This window comes from Mytilus galloprovincialis, chromosome 3 (genome assembly GCF_965363235.1).
Source record: "Mytilus galloprovincialis chromosome 3, xbMytGall1.hap1.1, whole genome shotgun sequence".
Classification (NCBI taxonomy): domain Eukaryota; kingdom Metazoa; phylum Mollusca; class Bivalvia; order Mytilida; family Mytilidae; genus Mytilus; species Mytilus galloprovincialis.
The window spans coordinates 27544090-27567607 of record NC_134840.1 but is presented as its reverse complement, the minus strand read 5'-3'; the positions used below and the strand labels follow the sequence as shown (position 1 = coordinate 27567607).

At 33.5% G+C, this 23518-nt stretch overlaps 1 protein-coding gene across 2 annotated transcripts in view; it reads left to right on the top strand.

Annotated features, from left to right (window-relative positions):
- LOC143067592 (uncharacterized) overlaps nucleotides 1-11605 on the top strand; it is a 47376-nt gene extending 35771 nt beyond the window's left edge. The window contains exons 12-15 of one of the 2 annotated variants that reach the window (XM_076240942.1): nucleotides 571-699; nucleotides 2439-2513; nucleotides 6983-7118; nucleotides 11082-11605. In XM_076240942.1, the coding sequence (XP_076097057.1) occupies nucleotides 571-699; nucleotides 2439-2513; nucleotides 6983-7118; nucleotides 11082-11357 (616 nt within the window). In that variant the 3' untranslated portion in view covers nucleotides 11358-11605. Of the gene's footprint in view, nucleotides 1-570; nucleotides 700-2438; nucleotides 2514-6982; nucleotides 7119-11081 lie in introns of those variants that run through there. The other variant, XM_076240943.1, reaches the window with a different exon arrangement.
- Nucleotides 11606-23518: the final 11913 nt, after the last annotated feature.

Sequence of the window (23518 nt, the reverse complement as noted above, 5' to 3'; positions counted from 1 at the left end):
TGTGTGTATTGTTGTTTATTTGTTTTTCTACATTGGCTAGTATGACGTCCATTTTTATTGAACTAGTACACATTTTTGTTGAGGGGTCAAGTGAAGCCTGCGAGTGCGGAATTGTCTTACTGTGTGTAAGACCCATTGGTGGCATTCGGCTGATTTCTGTTCTTTGGTCGGGTTTTTGTCTCTTTGACATATTTCCCATTTCCATTCTCTATTTTACTACCTGTATATGTGGCATCCTTTATTTCTAGTTCAATTGGTTAGATGATATATAAAAAAGGAGATGTGAGAGGATTGCCAATGAGACAACTCTCTAGCTACAATGGCACATAAATTAGCAACTACAGGTCATCATACGGCTTCAACAATGAGCAAAGCGCATACTGCATAGTCAGTTATTTTATTTTCAAAAAATAAACGAATTTAGATGAGTTCGTCACCAAACCATGAAAACGTCAACTTTACAGTTAACCGTCTACTTTGCATGAATAAAAAAAATGTAAAGAATACGAAACATATGTTATTACTTGTTTTGGCACTCTGGATATCCAAAATACTTCCAATATTCCACAGATATTTGACATCGACACAGATCCTCTGTAAAGAAGTGATACGGTTAGGTCATATAACCGATGGTGGATGGAACGTTTGTCATGATAAACCGTACAGACCTTCATATCCATGTCTTGTTTATTCGTTTGGGTAAGTTTATTACAATCTGTAAAGATTTTAAATTTGAATGTATATTTAATCATATTGTAATACACACCACGTTACATTTTTTCAAACATAAATTATAAATATTGGTGTTGGAACCTTAATGGTAAAATGCCATTGCCGGTGCACTCGAAGGTTTTTGTATGGAAAATAGAGCGATTGGTTCTGCCTATTTGTATCTTAATGTAAATGTTTATTTTTTCATATATAAGATAAATTCAATATCCTCAAATGGAAGTATGTATCATTTAAAGAAGACATTGTAATAATGCCATATTGAATACTTTGATTTAAAATTGGCTTTATGACAAAATTCGTTATTCGAGTTGTTCTGAAAAAGTATATTTTATAGCTGTATTTGGCCAAACTTGTAGAAATTTTTTGTCCACAATGCTCTTCAACTTCGTACTTAATTTGGCCTTCCTAACTTTTTAATCGAGTGTCACTGAAGGTGTTTTGTAGACGAAACGCTCGTCTGGCACAAATAGTAAATTTCAATCATGCTATCTATGATCAATTCATTAATTTCCAAAAAATTATGTGAAAAAACCTTAAAACAAAGAAAAAAAGTGTTAACATTTTAGTTAGCCACAGCTCAGCACTAATGAATCAAACATATCTTTTTAAACAGGAGGTTAAAAGAATAATATACGAATATTTTATATTTGTTAACTTTATCATACTTTGTTTATTGAAAGTATGCCATATAGGGAAAAATAAAATCACAAAAATAGTGAACTCCGATGAAAATTCAAAACGGAAAGTGCCTAATCAAATGGCAAAATCAAAAGCTCTAACACATCAAACGAATGGATCCACTGCTTTTTCTAAAAAACACCTTGTTCAGAACTGCACATCGGATGCAGGTTTATTTCGTAAACTGCGCACAAACCCATTGTTTTTCTTGAAAACCCTGCTTGGTATAATACATCTGGGTGTATACAATAAAATTGAGAATTGAAATGGGGAATGTGTCAAAGAGACAACAACCCGCCCAAATAAAAAACAACAGCAGAGGGTCACCAACAGGTCTTCAATGTAGCGAGAAATTCCCGCACCCGGAGGCGTCCTTCAGCTGGCCCCTAAACAAATATATACTAGTCCAGTGATAATGAACGCCATACTAATTTCCAAATTGTACACAAGAAACTAAAATTAAAATAATACAAGACTATCAAAGGCCAGAGGCTCCTGACTTGGGACAGGCGCAAAAATGCGGCGGGGTTAAACATGTTTGTGAGATCTCAACCCTCCCCCTATACCTCTAACCAATGTAGTAAAGTAAACGCATAACAATACGCACATTAAAATTCAGTTCAAGAGAAATCCGAGTCTGATGTCAGAAGTATGGTATCTTTATTTAATCTGTATACCATTGTCATTCAGGAAATGGCTAATTTGTAGCTACTTTCACTTGATCTATATTATTGTCGCTTAGGAAAAAAAAATCTTCATTTCAGAACATCGGTAGCAATATGCTATATAAAACTCATCATAGATAACAGGTTTATAATTTGATACGCCAGAAGAGCATAAGCAATATATACACTCCCTGTATCCAAAATGTCGAAGCTGACGACGTTTATGGATGAACAGATACAAGGTCGTTCAAGCTAAATCAGTTTTCCCCGCCTCTGTAACGAATGATATTTTCATATTTACTATTCAACTACAATTGTTTACATAACCAGAAAATCCAACATTGATGTCCTTTTATATTGTAGAATAAATTGGGACTTTAGTTTTGACGATGCCGTGGTGAAAACATACGGATGTGACGTACAATCTTTTGATCCAAGGTAACGGACTAAGTATATAGAAAAATAATTCCTTTGATATTGAAATACTACAAACAACAACACGGAAAACTATTATTTTCAATCACATGAACATTAAATATAGATAAATTACTATACTTGTATCTATGAATTTTCACATTTAAAAAAAAACATAGAAGAGACAACATATAGAGAGTTTTTCAAATGTTTGTGGTCATCTAAATATGTCTATAACTTACATGCAAGAAAACACAGCAAATCAATAAAACTTGCATTGTGTTCTGGTTTTTTTTAACATTGACTGTTGAGATTTGAACGGTTTCTCGTCATTTAGTTAAACAATATGGGAACCAGGTATATTTTAATGCATCCGCCGTTTCTTTAAAATAGATTGAAATATTGAAATGAAATATTTGACATTTTATTTAATATAAGCACACATTTGACAGTTAGCGCCTCTGTGGTCTTTTTGTAGCGTGTTCGCTTGATACAAGGGTCCTTGAATTATTGTCAGTTCTGGACTTGGAAATAGTTTACTTTGTCGCTTCTCGACTAAGCAGGCGGCATTGAGAGAAGAACAAACTGGAGAGCTTCCGGGTTCTTTGACATGTCTTCCTGGGTATTGTTAACTTATGAGACAGTAAAATCCGACTAAGCGTAATGGTCTAGTATAAAGCAGGATTTATACTTACATTACATTATCATGTTTTTGTGCAGAATAAGCATTTAATTTTTCACTATACACAAACAGCTATATATCCATACATTCCTATAATAGTTAAAAGGAAAGTTCTTAAGCGAAACTATGACGATTTCAACCTTAGTCAATAATTGGTCACATAATTAGTTTATTTGTCTTATAATGAGTTATTGCATTTTTAAAAGAACAAATTGAATTTTCATACGCCATAGAGTTGGAAAAAAAAATGAGTTTAATTTTGATTTGTTTAAGGTGGTACCTAACACTACAGGGAGATAACTCTGTAAAATCAGCTAAACGTTTTAATTACGTCGTGTTGTTACGGGAATATTAAGCTTTTCAATGATCAAAATTGGTATTAGTCAAATTGTTATATAACCAGTGTAATTTTTCTGACAAAACGGTTGGTTCAAAAAATTTGAAATTTTTATATTTTTATTAAAGTCTCAAAGTAAATACTTTGACAAAATTTTATGAAAATTAAACGAGCCAAATCAATTTTAGTGAAAGTGTTGGGTACCACCTTAAGATGGATTAATAGCTAAAACGAGACCCAGTTGTTGCGTAAACAATTTTGGTTTATTTTAAAACAAGAAAACCATCTTAAAAAAAAAATGAGAATAGAATGTGTCAAAAAGAGCAGAAAACAGCCGACAGCCATCAATGGGTCTTTAACACAGCGAGCAAATCCCGTACTCAGAGTCATTCTTGAGGTGGCCGTTTAACAAAATTATGTACTAGTTCAGCGATTAAGACGTCCGATGTCAGAATAGGTAACTAAGAAACTAAGTAAAATGACAATAACTATTTAAAAAATCAACACTGAAATTTAATCTTCGACTTCTGAGTTTAATTATTCTTTTGCTATCATAAGCCTCTTTTCATCGGATATTCGTCGTCGTTATTTCAAAGTTATGTTTGGAAACTTTTTAAGGTGGGAACACATGAGACTCACACCATATGCACTTATATACTAAAGGAAAACTTGTACTGTTAATTTATTTTATAACTCCAGTCATTGGAAAGGCTCACGTTAAAAGTATAGTTGAAGATCAATGTGTACATGTAAAAAGTAAAATCACAAAAATACGGAACTCAGAGGACAATCTAATCGGAAAGTCCATAATCACATGGCAAAATCCAATGACAAAACACGTCAAAACGAATGTACAAGAACTGTCATATTCCTGACTTGGTGCAGGCATTTTCAAATGTAGAAAATGGTGGATTAAACCTGGGTTTAAAGCGCTAAACATCTCACTTGTATGACAGTCTCATTAAATTCCGTTATATTTACAATGATGCGTGAACTAAGCAGACATAATAACTAAAATAGTCAAAATATGGGTACAGCAGTCATCATCGTGTAACAATTTTAAAAGGAACAAATTTAACAGAACGCAAAAAAACATCTATCTACAAACACATTCATTGAGTGGCGTGTCTGGCGTCAGAAAATTTTATACGTCACATAAATTTGTCGTTCAATGTATATACAAACAATTTAAAAATTTCACATGGGCAATGTTAGTATACGGGGTTAAAAAATGAAAGTATGTAAGAATTAATTTCAGAAATAGACCGATATCTAAAATAGTTCAAAATTTATATAGAATTTATAAGAATCCACTAATAGTTCATTACATTACTCGATTGAATAATTTTGACCTTTTTGGTTCAACGTATTTTCTAATTCATGATAGAAATATATCATAATGACATATAATAGAACAACATCATATTGATCTTTTAAAGTAGAGAGTCACGTTATAAGAACAAAAGAAACACAAAAAGTCGCATATACAAAACACACCCGGAATAAATGAAAGATAATACAAACACATTGACGGGATGTTTAAGTACCGAGCCACGTTAAACGGATATCACATAAAACAATCCAACAGTAAACTTAATATTTATAATAGAACAAAGACAACTGAAAGAACAATATAACACGTTGTTAAGATGATAAACAACATTAGTACGCAGAATCTATACATCAAGACCATCATGTATTTTTTGTGAAGTTGATACAGAATATTTATCAACAAGGTCTTGGTACCTTCCGATGAACTTTTTTAGAAAAAGGACGAGACGTTCTTTGACATACCCCTGGTTCATCAACTTTCTACTCAGACACTGATGACGTTTTACAAAGTCTGAGTAGGAGCTGCAAGCTCTTGAATATCGAATAAGTTGGGAAATATATATCCCATATGCAGGTGAAGTTGGTATATTGCTACTAAGGTGGGGGAAATTTATAATTTCAAAATTAAAATCGTCTCGTTTGTCATAGATTCTGGTACTGAGATGACGGTGTAAGTCAAATTCGAGATATAAGTCTAAATATGAGGCGGAGGAAGCCGTGTCTGTTGTTTCTTTAATTTCTAGTTCTTGGGGATATATTAATGGAACCCAATCAGAAAAGTTCGGATTGTTTATGGAAAGAACATTATCAATATATCTGAGAGTCAAATTAAATAATCTGGCTTCTTTGATCCTCTTGTTTTTGACAAGTGTCTGAAGGAACTCCGATTCATATGAAAATAAGAAGAGGTCGACAAGAAGAGGCGCACAGATAGAAATGCCGACAATTTGTTGGAAAAGTCTACCTCCAAACTCAACAAATATATTGTCGATAATAAACTCCAGCATACTGACCACTAGTTCTTCTGTGTAGCATGTTTTACTTTTTTGTTTGTCACTATTAACGAAATATGCCTTATGATATCCCAAAGTAATAAATGTATAGCGTATGCTATCATTTTTATGTTGAAAGGCATTGTGGATTTTATGTTTTAGGCCATTTTTTAATTTCACACGGGGAATCGTGGTATACAGGGTTGAAAAATCAAAAGTTTTGATAGAACTAATTTCAGAAAAAGACCGAGATTTAAAATTGTCTAGAAGTTCTTTAGAATTTTTAAGAATCCACATATGGTTAATACCACTACGCGAGTAAACAGTTTCTCAGTATTTCTGAAGACCCTCTTTCACTGCGGACAGAATTTTAGTCAATCTAATGGACAATTCTTTAGTGGAGCCAGCAATATACCGTTGTTTGCACTGAATTTGATGAAGCTTTGGTATCCAATACAAACAAGGTAAGTCCTTCGATTTGGTGTTCAATGTAATGTTTATTGAAGCCATGAAGGACTTATGATATGCTAAAATCTCATCCTTGTCAAATGATATGTCTATGTATGTGGGATTACCTGAGTGTTCATTTATACCTAATTCTTTTACAAGACATTCGTAGTAATACGATTTACATACAAAGACAATATTATTTGAAGCTTTGTCAAAAGGAACAACAACATACTTATCATGAAGAGATGATAGACATTTCATGGCCTCTTTGTCTCTGAAAACGGACTTTGGTCGATCGTTCAAACAGCTTTTCAACTTGTGAATGCGACGTTTTATCGGAGACTTGATAGTTTTAACCCATTCTGACAGAGTGTCCAGTTCAACTTCCTTTCGTTTAGCCCATGCTCTGGGGTAGTCCTCAATGGAATGATGTACTTAAAGTCGGATGTATTTTTCTATTGAAATTCTTCAAATGGTAGATTCCATGTACTTTTGCTGGGTTTTTTTTATATGTCATAGCTAATTTTAATGCATAGTGTATATTTTAAGCAGTATGAAACCCGAATGATTGATAGTTTTGTTTTAAATTCAAATTTACTTTCGGGAAGTGCAAGTATTTAAACAAATCTACACATTGCACATATGTTTGTTTGATGTTTTCAAGCAAAATCTATGCTGTAATTTCATATGTTTATTTTAGTATGAACCAGCCAGATTTTAGACGTGGAGACCAGATATGGTTTCATAACCTTGGGATAAGCAATACGACCTCAAGAAAAGGAAATTGGAATGTTTCTTCCTTAAAAGATATATTAAAAAATTTGAACCATACTTCTGTAAGTAGATATCTTCTAGTGATTTATATCAAATAAAGGTAAGAAAATCAGATATGCACAATTTTTTGTTAAATTCTGATTATAAAAAATATAAGCTAGTTGTTTATTCACTGCTTTGGTTGTTATGGAGGACTTGATATGAGAAATCACGAAGCTATTTCTATATGCGAAACATGTACTATATGAGCAGATACATTCGTATCAGTATGTCTTAGTCAATACTGATACGAATTGTTGTTTTTATAGTGATTAAGATGATAACACAATGTTGACTGCTGTACCCCTATTTTTGACATTTTTACCTATTATGTCTGTTTGTTTTGTTCACGCATCGGTGACTATATAATGGAATTTGATGCGACTGTCATACAAGTGAGAGGTTTAGCTAGCTATAAAACCAGGTTCAATCCACCATTTTCTACATTTGAAAATGCCTGTACCAAGTCAGGAATATGACAGTTCTTGTCCATTCGTTTTTGATGCGTTTTGTTATTTGATTTTGCCATGTGATTATGGACTTTCCGAATTGATTTTCCTCTGAGTTCAGTATTTTTGTGATTTTACTTTTTACTTATGTCCAACCAATTATTGTATTTAAAAGATGAGTATTAAAAGTAAAAGATCACAAGCTTGCAGATGCTGATGCTGTGTTCATACTTCCAATCATATTGTTAATTAGAAATAATGAATTAATACAAATAGATATTTGTAACGATGATTTTGTATTTAGATGTGTGTTTGGTTACCTTTGTGCTATTTAGGTTATTAGTTACCAGGTACCAGGCTAATAAAAAGTAAAAACACAAATATACTGAACTCCGAGGAAATCAAATGCTACAGTGTTCCGTGCAGCAAAAGAGGACCTTGGTAACCCGAACGACGTCCCAGCCGGTTTGTTCTTTGTATTATTTGTATTCATCGTGCATAAAGCTACCAAGTTAATGATGCCCTCGGGGAATAATCCACCAGCAGTAAAGTTTCTTCTAGGAACAAACATGACATCGACTTGGTTGTAGTAAAAAGTAAAAACACAAAAATACTAATTTACTGTAAATTCAGAAATAATACTTTTTATTATTGCGAAAAGTTGACTGCGAAATAACTTTCTGAGTATGTTGCAAAAGTTTTCAAAAAAATTTAAATCAATAAATAAAATGAAAGACGTTTTTCACAACGTATTATTAATGATTGTAAGAACCTACCAGTTGAAGTTATCTCCTCAAAAACTGTGGAAGCCTTTAATTTTCTTTGAAAGTAAAACTTAGTAATTCAAGTATATAAAACACTTTCATCTTACATTCAGACACTAAAAGTGTGTGTGTGTGTGGGGGGGGGTGTACTCCATTACGATGCTGATTCTAAATTTTAAAAAATTGGAAAAGATAAAGTTTTTACTACTTTACATTTTTGCCTGTTTAAGAAGTCGTTTTTCAAAAATCATTGACCTAGATATTCTATATAGAGAAAAAATAATATAATTAAGCCTTGTATATGTTCATCCGTCCTATTTAGTTCACCCAAATCAGTTTTAGCTTTCGTCATCAGTTGGGACCTGTTGCCTGTCAGTCTGTTTACAATCTCTTTTTTTATGTATTCTTCTCTAAACATTTAAATTAAATGGAACCGTTAACCCATACTCACCATCCAGGTATCTATTTTGAAAATATTTTCACAAAAATTCCCAAAACTTGAAAGTGATAACAAGCAAACAAGATCAACAAAAAAGTTTAATAACGAACATTTTAGTTGACTCCTTATTATCGTTATTGCACTTAGTCCATTTATTAAGTACTGTTTTACATACAGAAAACTGATACTGACAATTATGATCAGTTTAACAAGATTGTTATGGACAAAATGGCAGAAATTGTCATTTGTCTACTTTCGGGAGTTATTGTTCTTTAGGTCGAAGTTCAGTTAATGGGCTATGATACATATATTTGTAAAATTTTGCATACAACTTTGGCTCGTTGAATTATTTATCTTTTTTTCTGAAACATTGCTTAATCAGATTTCATTAAATACATATTTATTAAAGAGAAGCTGTAAATATCATTTAACTTAGATATATATCCCAGAACAAGAAATTAAAGAAACAACAAACAGGGCTTCCTTTGACTCATTTTTATACTTATACCTCGAACTTGACATATGATGAGTTTATTTTACATACACAGGCATCTTAGTACCAAAATCAATGACAAACGAGACGATTAAAATTTTTAAGTTATCAATTTCCGCCTGCTTAGTAGCAATATACCAACTTCATCTCCATTTGGGATATAATACATTTCCCAACTTATTCGGTATTCAAGAGTCTGCAGCTCCTACTCAGACTTTGTAAAACGTCACCCGTTACCAGTGTCTCATCAATAATTTGATGAACCAGGGCTATATCAAAGAAAGTCTCGTGCTTTTTCTAAAAAAAAAAGTTCATCAGAAGGTACCACGATAAGTTTTGCGTTCTTGTCTTTCATTTTTACTAATATGCTTTGTCTATTTGCCTTTTGTGTATATGACATGGCTCTGTACTTATTTTGTCATTTTGATATTGAAAATTATTGTATTTTTGTCTTTCATTTTTGCTAATGTGCTTAGTCAAGATGTCATTTTGTGATTCTTTATTACATATTTATTTGTTTTTATAGTGACTAAGATTATAACACAATGTTGACTGCTGTACCCCTATTTTTGACATTTTTACCTATTATAAAATACACAACCCGACCATAGAGCAGACAACAGCCGAAGGCCACCAATGAGTCTTCAATGTATCGAGAAACTCCCGTACCAGTAGGCGTCCTTCAGCTGGCCCCTTAAAAATATGTATACCATTTCATTGATAATGGACGTCATACTAAACTCCAAATTATACACAAGAAACTAAAATTAAAAACCACAAGACTAACAAAGGCCAGAGGCTCCTGACTTGGAACAGGCACAAAATTGCGACGGAGTTAAACATGTTTATGAGATCTCAACCCCCACTTATACCTCTAGCCAATGTAGAAAAGTAAACGCATTACAATACGCACATTAAAATTCAGTTATGTCTGTTTGTTTTGTTCACACGTCGTTGTCAGTATCATGGAATTTGATGCAACTGTCATACAAGTGATAGGTTTAGCTAGCTTTAAAACAATAAGAAAATGCCTGTACCAAGTCAAGAATATGCCAGTTGTTATCCATTCATTTGCTGTGTTTGAGCTTTTGATTTTGCTATTTGATTAGGGACTTTCCGTTTTGAATTTTCCTTGGAGTTCAGTATTTTTGTGATTTTACATTCTTCATCAGAACAATATATATCATGATGAAATAAATGTGTAGCGAAGAATAAATGTAAATTCACCACAAAAAGGTATAACTACTAAGCGTCTGAGATTCTAATTTTTTTTCCAGAAAAGTCTTGTTTTGTTTAATTCGATTGATCAGATGACTTTTACACCAAGTGGCCTGGATAATGTCATGCATATTCAAAGCGATGAATCCATACTCTGGTTTTTAAGTCTGTTTGAAAAGGAATGTATTCTTATGAAGACCATCTAAAGAATTATTACCATTCAAATTCCGTTACCGCATTTTTGCCCTTTTCCGGAGCACCTGAGATCACCCCTAGTTTTTTGGTGGGGTTCGTGTTGTTCATTCTTTAGTTTTCTATGTTGTGTCGTGTGTGCTCTTGTTTTTTTTTTCCTTTTCATTATTAGCCATGGCGTTGTCAGTTTGTTTTAGATTTATGAGTTTGACTGTCCCTTTGGTATCTTCCGTCCCTCTTGAGTTAAAAACTCTTTGAATAAGAGGTTGAAAATTAATTGAACTCCGCTTTTTTCTATCTCGACGACCACACTTTTGAGTTGAAAAAATTTGAATAAGAGGTTGATAATCAATTGAATTCCCCTTTTTTTCTATCTCGACGTTATTGAAAGATAGCAAATTCAACTTTATATGTATTATTTTTATTTTCAGCGAAGAATTGATCTTCTGAAAATTGACGTAGAGAAAAGTGAATGGGAATCCTTCCCGGATATGATACAAACTGGTTCGCTAAGAAATACCAGGCAATTGTTAGTAGAATTCCATGGTAGAGCAACATCGTTTCAACAATTAAGAACGCTTAGAGCAATATATAACGAAGGATTTAGAATTTTTTGGTACCATAGAAATCCAGTAAAAGGCAACTTAGTACAAGGCAAATTTGTCCAGCATACTTCATGTTATGAAGTGTATTTTGTTCGAGTCTAATTTGTACGTAAACATCCTTAAAAATTTGTATCTTAAATTTGAATGATTTGTTTGTAAACATGATATAAAATATGAATCTTAAATGCGACAACTGAATGCTAACAATTGTTTTTACATTGGTTGTGATTGAAAATAGTGTTACAGTCAAAATGTTTTTAGTAGTGAGTGTGTGTTTGTGTTATTTTTGGAGGCGGCTTTCCTTGTGTGGAACTTTCGCCCTACTTATTACATAAAAAATACAAATATTATTAATGTGTTGTGTTTTTTTACGAGTGTTCTGAGTTTTTTAAAGTCCCTTCTGTAATGAAAAGTTTTCTTTAGGAGAACCCTTCTAGTTCTTGAAATGTTTATATTGAGTCTTTTGAAAAAAGGTCCACATCAAGGGGAGAACGCAGCTTATGTCCAAATAACATGTAGTCAAGATCCTGTTGACTAGATTTAAACGGTTTTCCTGTATGTCATATTCATGCCAGGTAACATGCGACTCCAATTTTCATGTGTATCATTAATGCTGTATGCAAAACTGTGTTAAAGTTCGATTGTACCTTTCATAAGTACTGTTGGTCTCCGGATGAAATGAGCTTGTTTTACAATGTATAATTTCCATTCGTTTGCAATGAAGGCAACAGTAGTATACCCCTGTTTGAAAGTCATAAATCGATTGCGAGAAAACTAATCCGGATTACAAACTAAAACCGAGGGAAACACATCAACAATAAGACCACAACAACGAAACAACAGAAATACTGAATAAAATTCGAAAATTTCAGTAGCTTTTTGAGATTTAAGAGGGAACGCCTCTAGCAATCTAATAAAAACCGCCCACACACAAAGTAACATAATGATATTCGTCTGTTTTCGGTCCAAATATGCCAATATGCCATCTTTTATATGCCATCGTCATTATACATCACCTACTCTGCATGATGTCTCTTTTAATGACTTGCTGCCATTTATACAAAAGCCGTTAGGTATTCATCACTTTCACATCCAAAACTTTATTCATTACCCCTTTCTAAACTTCATTCTCTGTTCATTTTATGTTTGGAAACCATTGTTACAAACCCCCATTCAAACCAATACAAACCAAAGATGGAGAACTGGATCTTCCATCACTGTATTGGATACCTAAACTACATAAGTGTCCTTAAAACAACGGTATATTGCTGGGTCTTCAAAGTGCCCTACGAAACCTCTTTCTAAATTATTAACATCTATTTTGCCAAAGACAGGCTTCAAGGTTATTGTAAAACTGCCTATTCTAGAAGTGTCGTGAAACAGATGTGGATACTTAAAAATTCCAAAGATGTTTTAGAGTACATACAATCTAACTCTCTTTCATCTTGTAATAATATTAAAACATTTGACTTTTCTATACTTTTCACAAGTATTCCACATTCCAAACTAAAAGATAAATTGAAAGAGTTGGTATTGCTTTGTTTCATTAAAAAGAATGGCCAACGTAGATACAAGTATCTTGTCTTAGGGAGGGACAAATCATACTTTGTAAAGGATCACTCTGATTCAAACAAAAAATTCTCTGAAACTGACATATCAAGATGCTTGGTTTTTTTAGGGTCGGTTGAAAACAAAACTTTATGACAAATGAGATGATTTCAGCTTTCCAATTGTGAACTTTCCATTTCTTAGTAGCAACATTCCAGCAGCACCTGCACACGGGGTATATATCACCCAATTGATACGATATTCCCGTGCTTGCATTTCCTATCATGATTTTCACAAGGAAGCTATTAAAACAAGAGTTCCAAATGGTGAAGTTGGAATCATCCCTTCGTAAATTTTACGTATGTCATAACGAGTTGGTTGACCGTTATGGAATAACCGTTTCACAAATGATATCGGATATGTTCCTTATGTCGTAACTACAATCCCCTTCCCTTTCATGAATGTGACTTACCGAATTAGACTATCTACCGGACTTGTTATCACATAAGCAACACGACGGGTGCCACATGTGGAGCAGGATCTGCTTACCCTTCCGGAGCACCTGAGATCACTCCTAGTTTTTAATGGGGTTCGTGTTTCTTATTCTTTAGTTTTCTATGTTGTGTCATGTGTACTATTGTTTGTCTGTTTGTCTTTTTCATTTTTAGCCATGGCGTTGTCAGTTTGTTTTCGATTTATGAGTTTGACTGTCTCTCTGGTATCTTTTGTTCCTCTTTGAAATGTTGTTACCGGTTTTTGCAAGTTGGACTTTCCCCCAAAGAGTTTGCGTATTCTAAAATGCTAGCATACATCCTTTGCCAATAATATTCTGAAGAAACAACAGAGTAAGTGCGATCAAAACCTTCGTGAACTTTGTTATGTTACTTTATAACTGTATGGGCATAATTCTGACTGACTGCATATGTTCGGACTCTTCCTGCGAGTTTTGATTCACAACACTGTGAATGAGTAAGAATATAAAAAACCCATAATATTTGGTTATTTCCTGTTATTTCCAAAATGCAAAATTAATTTCAAGGGTTGTTTGTGTTGTACATTTATTTGAAATTTTAAAATAGCATAACAGACGTTCATGCACTTATTTTAATACAAAACTTCAAACTCCAAAACAAATGAAGCATATCATAAGCTGCTAATTACTTTTGTTTTGTACTTATCAATGATTTATCAAAATGTTCTCTGTTATAAAGTTGGATTCATTCCTTGAAATTATTATTTTTGCATTTTTTTGCGAATGTCATCACAATTCGGTTGACCGTAGTGGAAATATATTCCACTACGATAAAAAGTGTGTTGCTCTATTTCTCTACTCGATACAGTTAAATTCTATTATTTTTAAGAAGTCTCAATTAAGAAAAAAAACCTGCAACGAGGTAATTTGCATTTAATCAAGATTCCCCTCTCCCATACAAACACACTGAACAAGTAAGGAAATACCTAATCGTATACTTCACAATATTTGCGCTGTATAGATATTTGACATCGACACAGATTCATTGTAAAGAAGTGATACGGTTAGGTCACATGATCGATGGTGGATGGAATGTTTGTCATGATAAACTGTACAAACCGGCCTTTCCATGTTTAGCTTATTCATTCGGGTACGTTTTTTCTCAATTCATTAAGATTTCAAACATCATTTATAGTTATTTCCTTTCTGCACAGATCACTAAACAAAACTATTATTTATTCTGAAAGAATGGTTTTTGTTATATTATATGAAAACAAATTATCACATTTAGATATTATAATAATATCAAATAAAGACACCACTAGTATGTATACCGTAGTTCAAAATTCATAAATCGATTGAGAAAAAACAAATCCGGGTAAAAAACTAAAACTGAGGAAAACACATCAAATATCAGAGGAAAACAAAGAAACAACAGAAACACTATAATGCAACACACACAAAAAACGAACTATAAGATAACAACTGACACTATCCTGACTTGGTACAGGACATTCAAAAAAAAATGTTATCAAACTGCCTTGAACTAAATATTGAAGTCTCCCAAACTGGACTGCATACAAAATACGCATTTTTTTAGTACTTTACATTAGAATCCAAACATTAAATTGCATTCGGTGCTATGCAAAGTTAATAAGCACTAAGTTTATTGTAAGTTAGCCTCAGCAATACTAGTAACACAAAACAACTTTGGCTGTAAACAGAAGGTAAAATTTCTAGTGAAGGTTATTCCAGGGATGTGCATCTCATAGTCTTTAGTTTGTGTTTACTATCAATAGTTCAGTAGCAATACAGTTCAGGATGTGACTGGTTGGTATATATTACCACTATTTATATAGGTCACGTAAAAAATATGCAATACTGTACTTACTACCATTGATTCACAACCATTATCGCTTTATAAATATCTGACTGGTGTATACTGCCACTGGGTCGATACCATTGCTGCGTACGTCGATAAAATCCAATCATTAAAAGTGGCATGATGGTTATCACTGCTTTAAGTTTTATGCCCCTGCCGTTCAGGAAGTGGATTCACAGTATTTCAGAACATTGATAGCATAGTGCAATAATACCAGTCCTTTATCATGTTTATACAATTTTTAGATTCCATCATAGATTGATTAGCTGAAACATATAATGTCAAAATTATTCAATCGCGTAGTGGAATGAACTATTTGTGGATTCTTATAAATTTTATAGAACTTTTGGACTTTTTTGAATTTCGGTCTATTTTTGAAATTAATTCTTACACACTTTTGATTTTTAACCCTGTATGCTAACATTACCCATGTGAAATTTTAAAATTGTTTCTATAAAAATTGAAAGACAAAAATATGTGACGTATTAAATGTTCTGGCGTCAGACACGCGAAGCAATGAATGTTTTTGTAGATAGATATTTTTGTGCTCTGTTAAATTGTTCCTTTCATAATTGTTATACGATGATGACTGCTGTGCCCATATTATGACTATTTTATTAATGGTGTCTGTTTAGTTCACGCATCATTGTAAATATTACGGAATTTGATGAGACTGTCAACAAAGTGAGAGGTTTAGCGCTATAAAACCAGGTTTAATCCACCGTTTTCTACATTTAAAAATGCCTGTACCAAGTCAGGAATACGACAGTTCTTGTCCATTCGTTTTTGATGTATTTTGTTATTTGGTTTTGTCATGTGATTAGGGACTTTCCGATTTGATTTTCCTCTGAGTTCAGTATTTTTGTGCTTTTACTTTTTATACAACAAAAATTGTATAGACTAATTGCAAACAAACGGCAGGACAGACAAGACGAATGAGTATGTCATCTGGAAAAGTACATCAACATTATCCATAATGATTGAAACATAAAGAACTACATTGTTATATTATCTTTTAGCATAAACTGGGACTTTAGCTTTGATGATGTTTTGTTGGAAGCATACGGATGTGACATTCACTGATTTGATCCCAGGTAAAGAACTATACATTACATTTTTACAACCAGACTCAAGCTAGCGAACATAAGACAGCAAACAATAAGGTACTGATCATGACTAAAAACAGAAGACTTGCAATGACATGAAACGTCCTTTGAAACCCATCTTCGCTAGCCAAGGGGTTACGATCCATTCTCGTTCTCTCTCATTTGTGATATCAATGTTGCGCCATCTATCGTAAGATTAAAGTCACGCCCATTTCGAATACATTATTCTTGACCAATGGTAGCACTTGAACTCTTCAATTTGGAGGTTAAACACGGTAGCGTCTAGATTCTACACACTTGGTAAAGCCGGAAACGAAAATATACGTCAACATTCATGCATTTGTGCATGAAACATACACAGGAACTTCTGTTAGTTGATTAAAAACATTCAAGTTGTCACTAAATATAGTCGTATGTTTAGTGATGTAAAGACTTGTTGCACAATAAACACGTAGCAATTGTTTACAAACACTTTCTACATTTAAACGTGATCATGTTATAGGCGCTTTTTGATTGGGTGCAGCGAGTTTCTACTGCAACCAATAAAAATCCTTATCTTGTGTCTGCAAAATTTTATCTCAATCCGCAAGGGGTGGAGATAACGAGAGTGGATCGTAACCCTTGGCTAGAGATGATGTTTGAAACCCGATGACAATCATTTCCAGTAGCGTTCTCTGATTAGATATAGATTTGTTGGCTTTATAAAAATGAAACAATTAGTTACAATAGTTCATACTAAACTAGTGTAACGGTACAATTAAATTTTTTTTCTTATTGATTTGCATCACGGTGCGGAGCTATTAGTTTCAGATGACATACACGCCATCTTGAAATATAGACTGATCACAAATAGATTCTGATTGATTGTTTTATGATGCGGCTGAGTAACAGCAACAGCTTTTGGAGTTACCTCCCCTTAAAATCTTAATTAAAAAAAAACATAAAAAATCAAGCTAAAATAATTTACACTTAATCTTATAAATTTCGTTCATTTGCATGCAAATCAAAATTTGTTAACTGCCTTCCTGCAACACGTTTTGTTATCTTCATTGAAAGTATTGACCTTAGATTCTCTGTTTTTCACAATCCAAGATGACAAAAGACACCCATACCACCTTAAAAGATAAAAAAAAAAACCTATGAGTTTGGAACGTCAAGAATTTTTCGTTTGATTTTCTGTTTGTTAATCTAAACAACATTTTTTTTAAAAATCCAGATCATCTAAATAAAATTCCAATAATCACAAATTATATGCAATGGCCTAAGGTTACCTCGACTCAAATACCCAGGGGCCGGTTGTTCATCACTTGGTTACATTTAACCCTCTGTTAAATATAACCCAGGGTTAAATCATTTAACCGACGGTTTAATAACCCAGGGTTAAAATTCTGTTGTTCAACATGATTTTAACCCTTGGTACCGTCGGTTTAAATTTTTTGAACCAAGGGTTATATTTAACTGAGGATTTATGTTCCCACAATACATTATTCCTATGTATTATTTCCTGGCAGCAAGAAATCAATATGTCACCTCAGAAAAAAAAACCTTACGAATAAATTTTCCGATCTTCTTTAACTGAAGTTTAAAGGAGAGGTATGGTTACCCAACCCCTTCCCTCTTCAATTCATAGAAATTTCCTTACGGCAAGCTTTTGTCAATAGTAGGAACAAATGAAAGAAAATGGCAGAAAACTGTCTGAACTTAAAGGTACGGGACTTGTATAAGTGATGTTCACAGTAGGGGTATGGTGATCCTTACCCACCCTCCTTTAACTCATAAGAAAGTCCCTACGTCAAACAATAGGTACAGATAATAGTCAATTGCCCAAGGTAGCTTGGAAAGAAAGACCTAGGTGGGTAAAATTACTGATCTACAACTGAGGTCCACAATTGTGGTATGGTGATCAAACCATCTCTTCAACATTTTACTTGTTTGGCTTTTTAAGTTTTGATCTGAGCGTCACTGATGAGTCTTATGTAGACGAAATGCTCGTCTGGCGTATTAAATTATAATCCTGGTACCTTTGATAACTATTAATTCAAAATGAATCCCTACGGCAAAGCTTTTGGCCATACTAGGTATACATCATAGTCAATTGTCTGAGGTTACCTAGACTCAAAGACCCAGTTGTATAAAATTAAGGAATTTCTACAACTGAGGTCAAAAGTCAGTGTTTGGTGACCAAACCCCTCTCTTTTGAAATTTATAAATAAATCCCTACAAGAAAGCATTTGTCCATACTGGGTAATAAATATAGTCTATGCATAAGGTTGTCTCGACCCGTAGACACAAGTGGGCTAATTTGCGGAATTTCTACAACTGAGGAACAAAGTTATGGTATGATGACCCAAAACTCTTCTTTCTTCAATTCATTAAAAAAATTCCAAAGACATAGCATTTTTACGCTAGGTACCAATGATAGGTAATTGCCTAAGGTTGCCTGGACAGAAAGACTCAGGTAGGTAAAGCGACGGATCGTCTACAGCTGAGGACCAACGTTGGGGTATGGTAATCCAATCCCCTTCCTTCTTCAATTAATTGAAAAGTCCCAACAGCACCACTTTTGCCAACACTAGATTCAAATTATAGGCATTGGTCTAAGGTTGCCTGGAACCAAACATCTAGGCAGGTAAATAAACGGCATTTCTACAACTGAGGTCCAAAATTTGGGTATGGTGACTCCACCCCTACCTTCTTTAAATCATGAAACATTCGTACGGCAAAACTGTTGTCTTGGACTTGGTACTAATAATATGCAATGCCTTATGCTTTCCTGGAACCAAACGCATATGCTTGAAAAGTTTTGGAACTTCTAGATCTACAAGTGAGGTTAAAATTTTGGTAGTGAAACCCTACCATCTCCATACTTTAATTCGTTAAAAAAATCCATACGGCAAACTTTTTTGTCCAAGAAAGGAGGTACAATGATAGTTTATGACCAAAAGGTTGCCTGAACTTAAAGATCCAAGTGCGTGAATTTAGAAAACATCTACAACTGAGATCAAAGTTGGTATATAAAGACCATCCCATCCCATTGCAGTAGCAAGCTTTTGTACCACACTTGGTACAAATGATAAGCAATGATCTAAGGTTGCCGGACCCAAAGACCAAGGTTGGTAAAGTTACAGAACCTCTACAACTAAGGTCAAAGATTGAGTGTTGAGAATCTACCCATACCAACTTTAATTCGTCAAAAAATGACCACGGAAAAGCTTTTGTCCACACTAGTTATAAAACGTAAAACTGATGTGATTATGCCTGGACTTAAAAACCCAGGTCGGTTGAATCACTCAATTTATACAACTTATGTCATACGTTGGGATATGGAGACCCTTAACCCCAACCAACTTTAACTCGTTTAAAAATCCATAAGGCAAAGCTTTCGTCCACACTAGGAGCAAATGATAGGAAAGAGCTAAGATTGCCTAGAACCAAATTAAAACACCTGGTGTATTGAGTTATGAAACTTCTACAAATGAGGTCTAAAGTTTGATTTATAGACCATGCACCTCTCCCTTTAATACTTAAAAAATACTACGGCAAAGCTTTCAAATGGTAGGCAATATCCGAAGGTCCCATGTGGATAAGTTTCGGGAATTCTACAATTAAGGACCCAGAGTTTTGGCATGGAGACAAATTCTTAGAAAAGTCCCAACGGCAAAGCTAATTTTCATACTAGATATAATAGATAGGCAATGGACTATGGATGTTAATATATCAACGAAATATAAAAACTAAGAAAAGGCATACCAGGGCAATATGATATCAGAGTAAAAACACTCCTTTGCTGATGTATTTTAAGATAATTTCTTCTGCTTTTTTTGTTTGAGGTGATGTTTTTGTGCGATTGAAACATTCTCTGTACTTAAAAATAATAGATAAATCCAATACATACTAAAAGTACATTAATGTCGTTAAACACACTAAATCAGAATCGTTAGGTCATAATTGCAAACAAAATAGTTTCTGTGTATGTCTTTTTACAGTCTCGCGATAAATTTGAAAGGTATTTATGCGTTCATTCAACGTATGTAAAACAATTATAGAGGAAAAAAAAACAAAACAAAAAACACACTTGATAGTATACTTATTAAGAAACCTCCGTTACGGTTTTTCGTCTTGACAGTTACAGAGAATACATAAAAGTTCAACTTTAGGAATAACACCTTACAATTTTACTGTATATAACTAACATTTAAACGATCAATTTAACAGTGTGATTCTCAAATAAATAAGTGAAAATATAAATCAACACAAAATTGAAAGTATATTTGTTACTTGTTTGTATGTTGCTTTACATACATACTCTGCTAAACTAATATTATACATTCATTATTTCAATTTAGTATTAACAGCCCTGACTTTAGTAATGTAATGTTTAGCAGTCAATCCTTACAACATTCAAGGTTATATAAAGTATCCAATCCAGCCTCTGTCTCCAGTCCATATCTTACTGTATGCCTATTTGTCAATTAAGGTACACATTTTCTGTCTCTTATGATCAATTTAGAATTCATGTCACAGCAGTATCATCTATATTCATATATCTGACACAATTTAGCTAATATATATACTAGAAGTGTTCAAACAAAGCCACATTTGCAATAGTTGTATTATGCAGTTACTAGTCTGAGATATAAATTCACTTAAAATGTTTTAGAGATGACTGCTTACATCTGATTTTTGCATAGTTATTGTTTTCTCTATCAAGAGCTTTAAAATCATAAAATCATAGCATTTACAACTTAAATTATTTGTTTTATAACCTAAGGGGTAGGCAATTTTCTGTTTGTTTTTGCCCCTGTGGCCTCAAGTTTCCTAATTCATTCTGCCCATCTCTAGAAATTTGGAATATTTAGTCATATTCAGGATAGAACACACTATTGTATTTTTTGTTGAGATATTTTTGTTTTTCTAGCTTGTATTTATTATGCTGTGGTGATAAAAAAGCAGATTTAGGTGTTGCGGCTTACTTTTGGGTTATCGAAAGGACACAAACACCCAATAAATAATATTCAGGAAGGATCTATGAGTTTCAATGACTGCGAAGAGTAATTATAAGCACTTCTTAACAATTTAACTTACAAATATGCCAATATTATGAATTAATTTTGTATCCAGGACTTTAAGTAAACTATGCATACTGTAAATTGTGAATTTATGCTGAGTCATCATGATTAAGGCCCAGGATTCTATCAATCTTCATTAAGTATTTATAAAACTTCATATATGAGTTAATTTATTTAAAATCTGTGAAATAAAGAAAATTTGGTTAAATTCTTAATGTTCCCCTTTTTCACCTATATATGTTGCATTTCTGTAAATATTGACAATGCAATTCCTCATAGGAACTCTTTTTACCGCTAAAACTGTACCACTTTTACTATGAAGTTTTGAAAAAAATCTTATCCTAGAATTGAAAGTTCATATGCACCACAATTTTCAAAGGTCAAAATATAGGGCTGTGCGGCATATTTTCAACGTTTATATGCCCTGAACTTCTCAGAGTTTAAACTAACACTAATTTTCTTAACTACCCCTACCTCGAATGAAAGGTTACCACAGATTTAAATGTAAACAAAATGCACATGTATATTTACTGGTAACATTCCCAAGTTATGTCTCTGTGAGATGAAAAACAGAGAGCATAACTGGGAACCAGTATGTAAACAAAATTAATTTTCTATGAATATTCAAGATCTCCCCAAAAGAGGCGTGTTTTGAGAGATAGCTGTATTTACAAAGTACAAGGAGTTTTTGAAAAGTGTATTGAATGCACAGAGAATGTGGTACACTCTCTGCGAAGGACATTGGATTTAATCGGATTCTTACACCCAAGCAGATAGACAATTATACGCCTCTGAATCATTATTTAGTAAATCCAGTAATAATAAATGCGTGCAATTTCTAAACCAAAATAGCAATTTAACTGTGTGCATTGGTTCTATTTTTAGTGAAGAGTTGATATTCTGAAAGTGGATGTAAAGGCGATGGAATGGCAATCTTTTCCAAATATTATTAAAACCGCTGCTCTAGCCAATGTAAGACAGATGTTAATAGAATTTCATACCGAATCAGCATCGTTGGAACAATTGAGAACGCTTAGGGACATATACAGCGAAGGATTTAGAATATTTCGGTACCACAGAAATCCAGAAGCACGTAACTTGAGACGAGCAAATTTGTCCAGAACACTATCTGTTATGAAGTGTATTTTGTCTGATTATTATAAACCCAATATAGTATAAAATACTATTATTAAAAGTGTCCAGTCAGTATAGTAAACAGTTTGAAATATACACACGTCATTCTATAATTCACAAAAGCTAAGACCTACCACTAAACCCAAACACCGTGTACATATCTAATCCTGATAGCTGTGTACAAAGTAGGATAGCAAGCTCAATTAACCATGATAGCTGTGTACATAGTAGGATCAGGCCAAATTACCCATGATAACTGTGTACATATTATTAAATTGAGAATGGAAATAGGGAATGTGTCAAAAAGGCACCAACCCGACCATAGAGCAGACAACAGCAGAAGGTCACCAACAGGTCTTCAATGCAGCGAGAAATTCCCTCACCCGGAGGCGATCCTCAGCTGGCCCCTAAACAAATATTTATACTAGTTCAGTGATAATGAACGCCATACTAAACTCCAAATAGTAAACAAGAAACTATAAGTTAAAATAATACATGACTAACAAAGGCCAGAGGCTCCTGACTTGGGACAGGCGCAAAAATGCGGCGGGGTTAAAATTAGAATAAGGCTTAGTTAATCCCAATCTCATTATAAATCAAACCCTATCTCATCTCTTTATTTTCAGTTTTGATCCATTGTGTGCCTTTTCATGGGTAAACAGGTCTTTACATTTGTACATTAATGACTCAGGACACAAAATGATAACTACAGTTGTGCGGTTATGCAGTTGTAAACTTGAACTATACTGGCTGCCTTGCCATCTGCTAAATAACCATGTTCGCCGTACACAACCCAATCAAATTGTTCTGATAGAAGAAACATTCTTACAAAACATGTGCCTGTAGCCAATCAGAAATCTTGTTGTAATATGTTGACCTTTAACCTATAAATATTGACTTGAAATCATGTGTGCTATAAAAAGGACAAAGTAAGGTACACGCTGTCTTGTGATAACCTTTGTGTATTTATGTGAAATTTCCACTAGTTGACATCTATACATGCATGACGCAATCAATGGCTTTATCAATGTAGAGAAATTCAAATAACATAT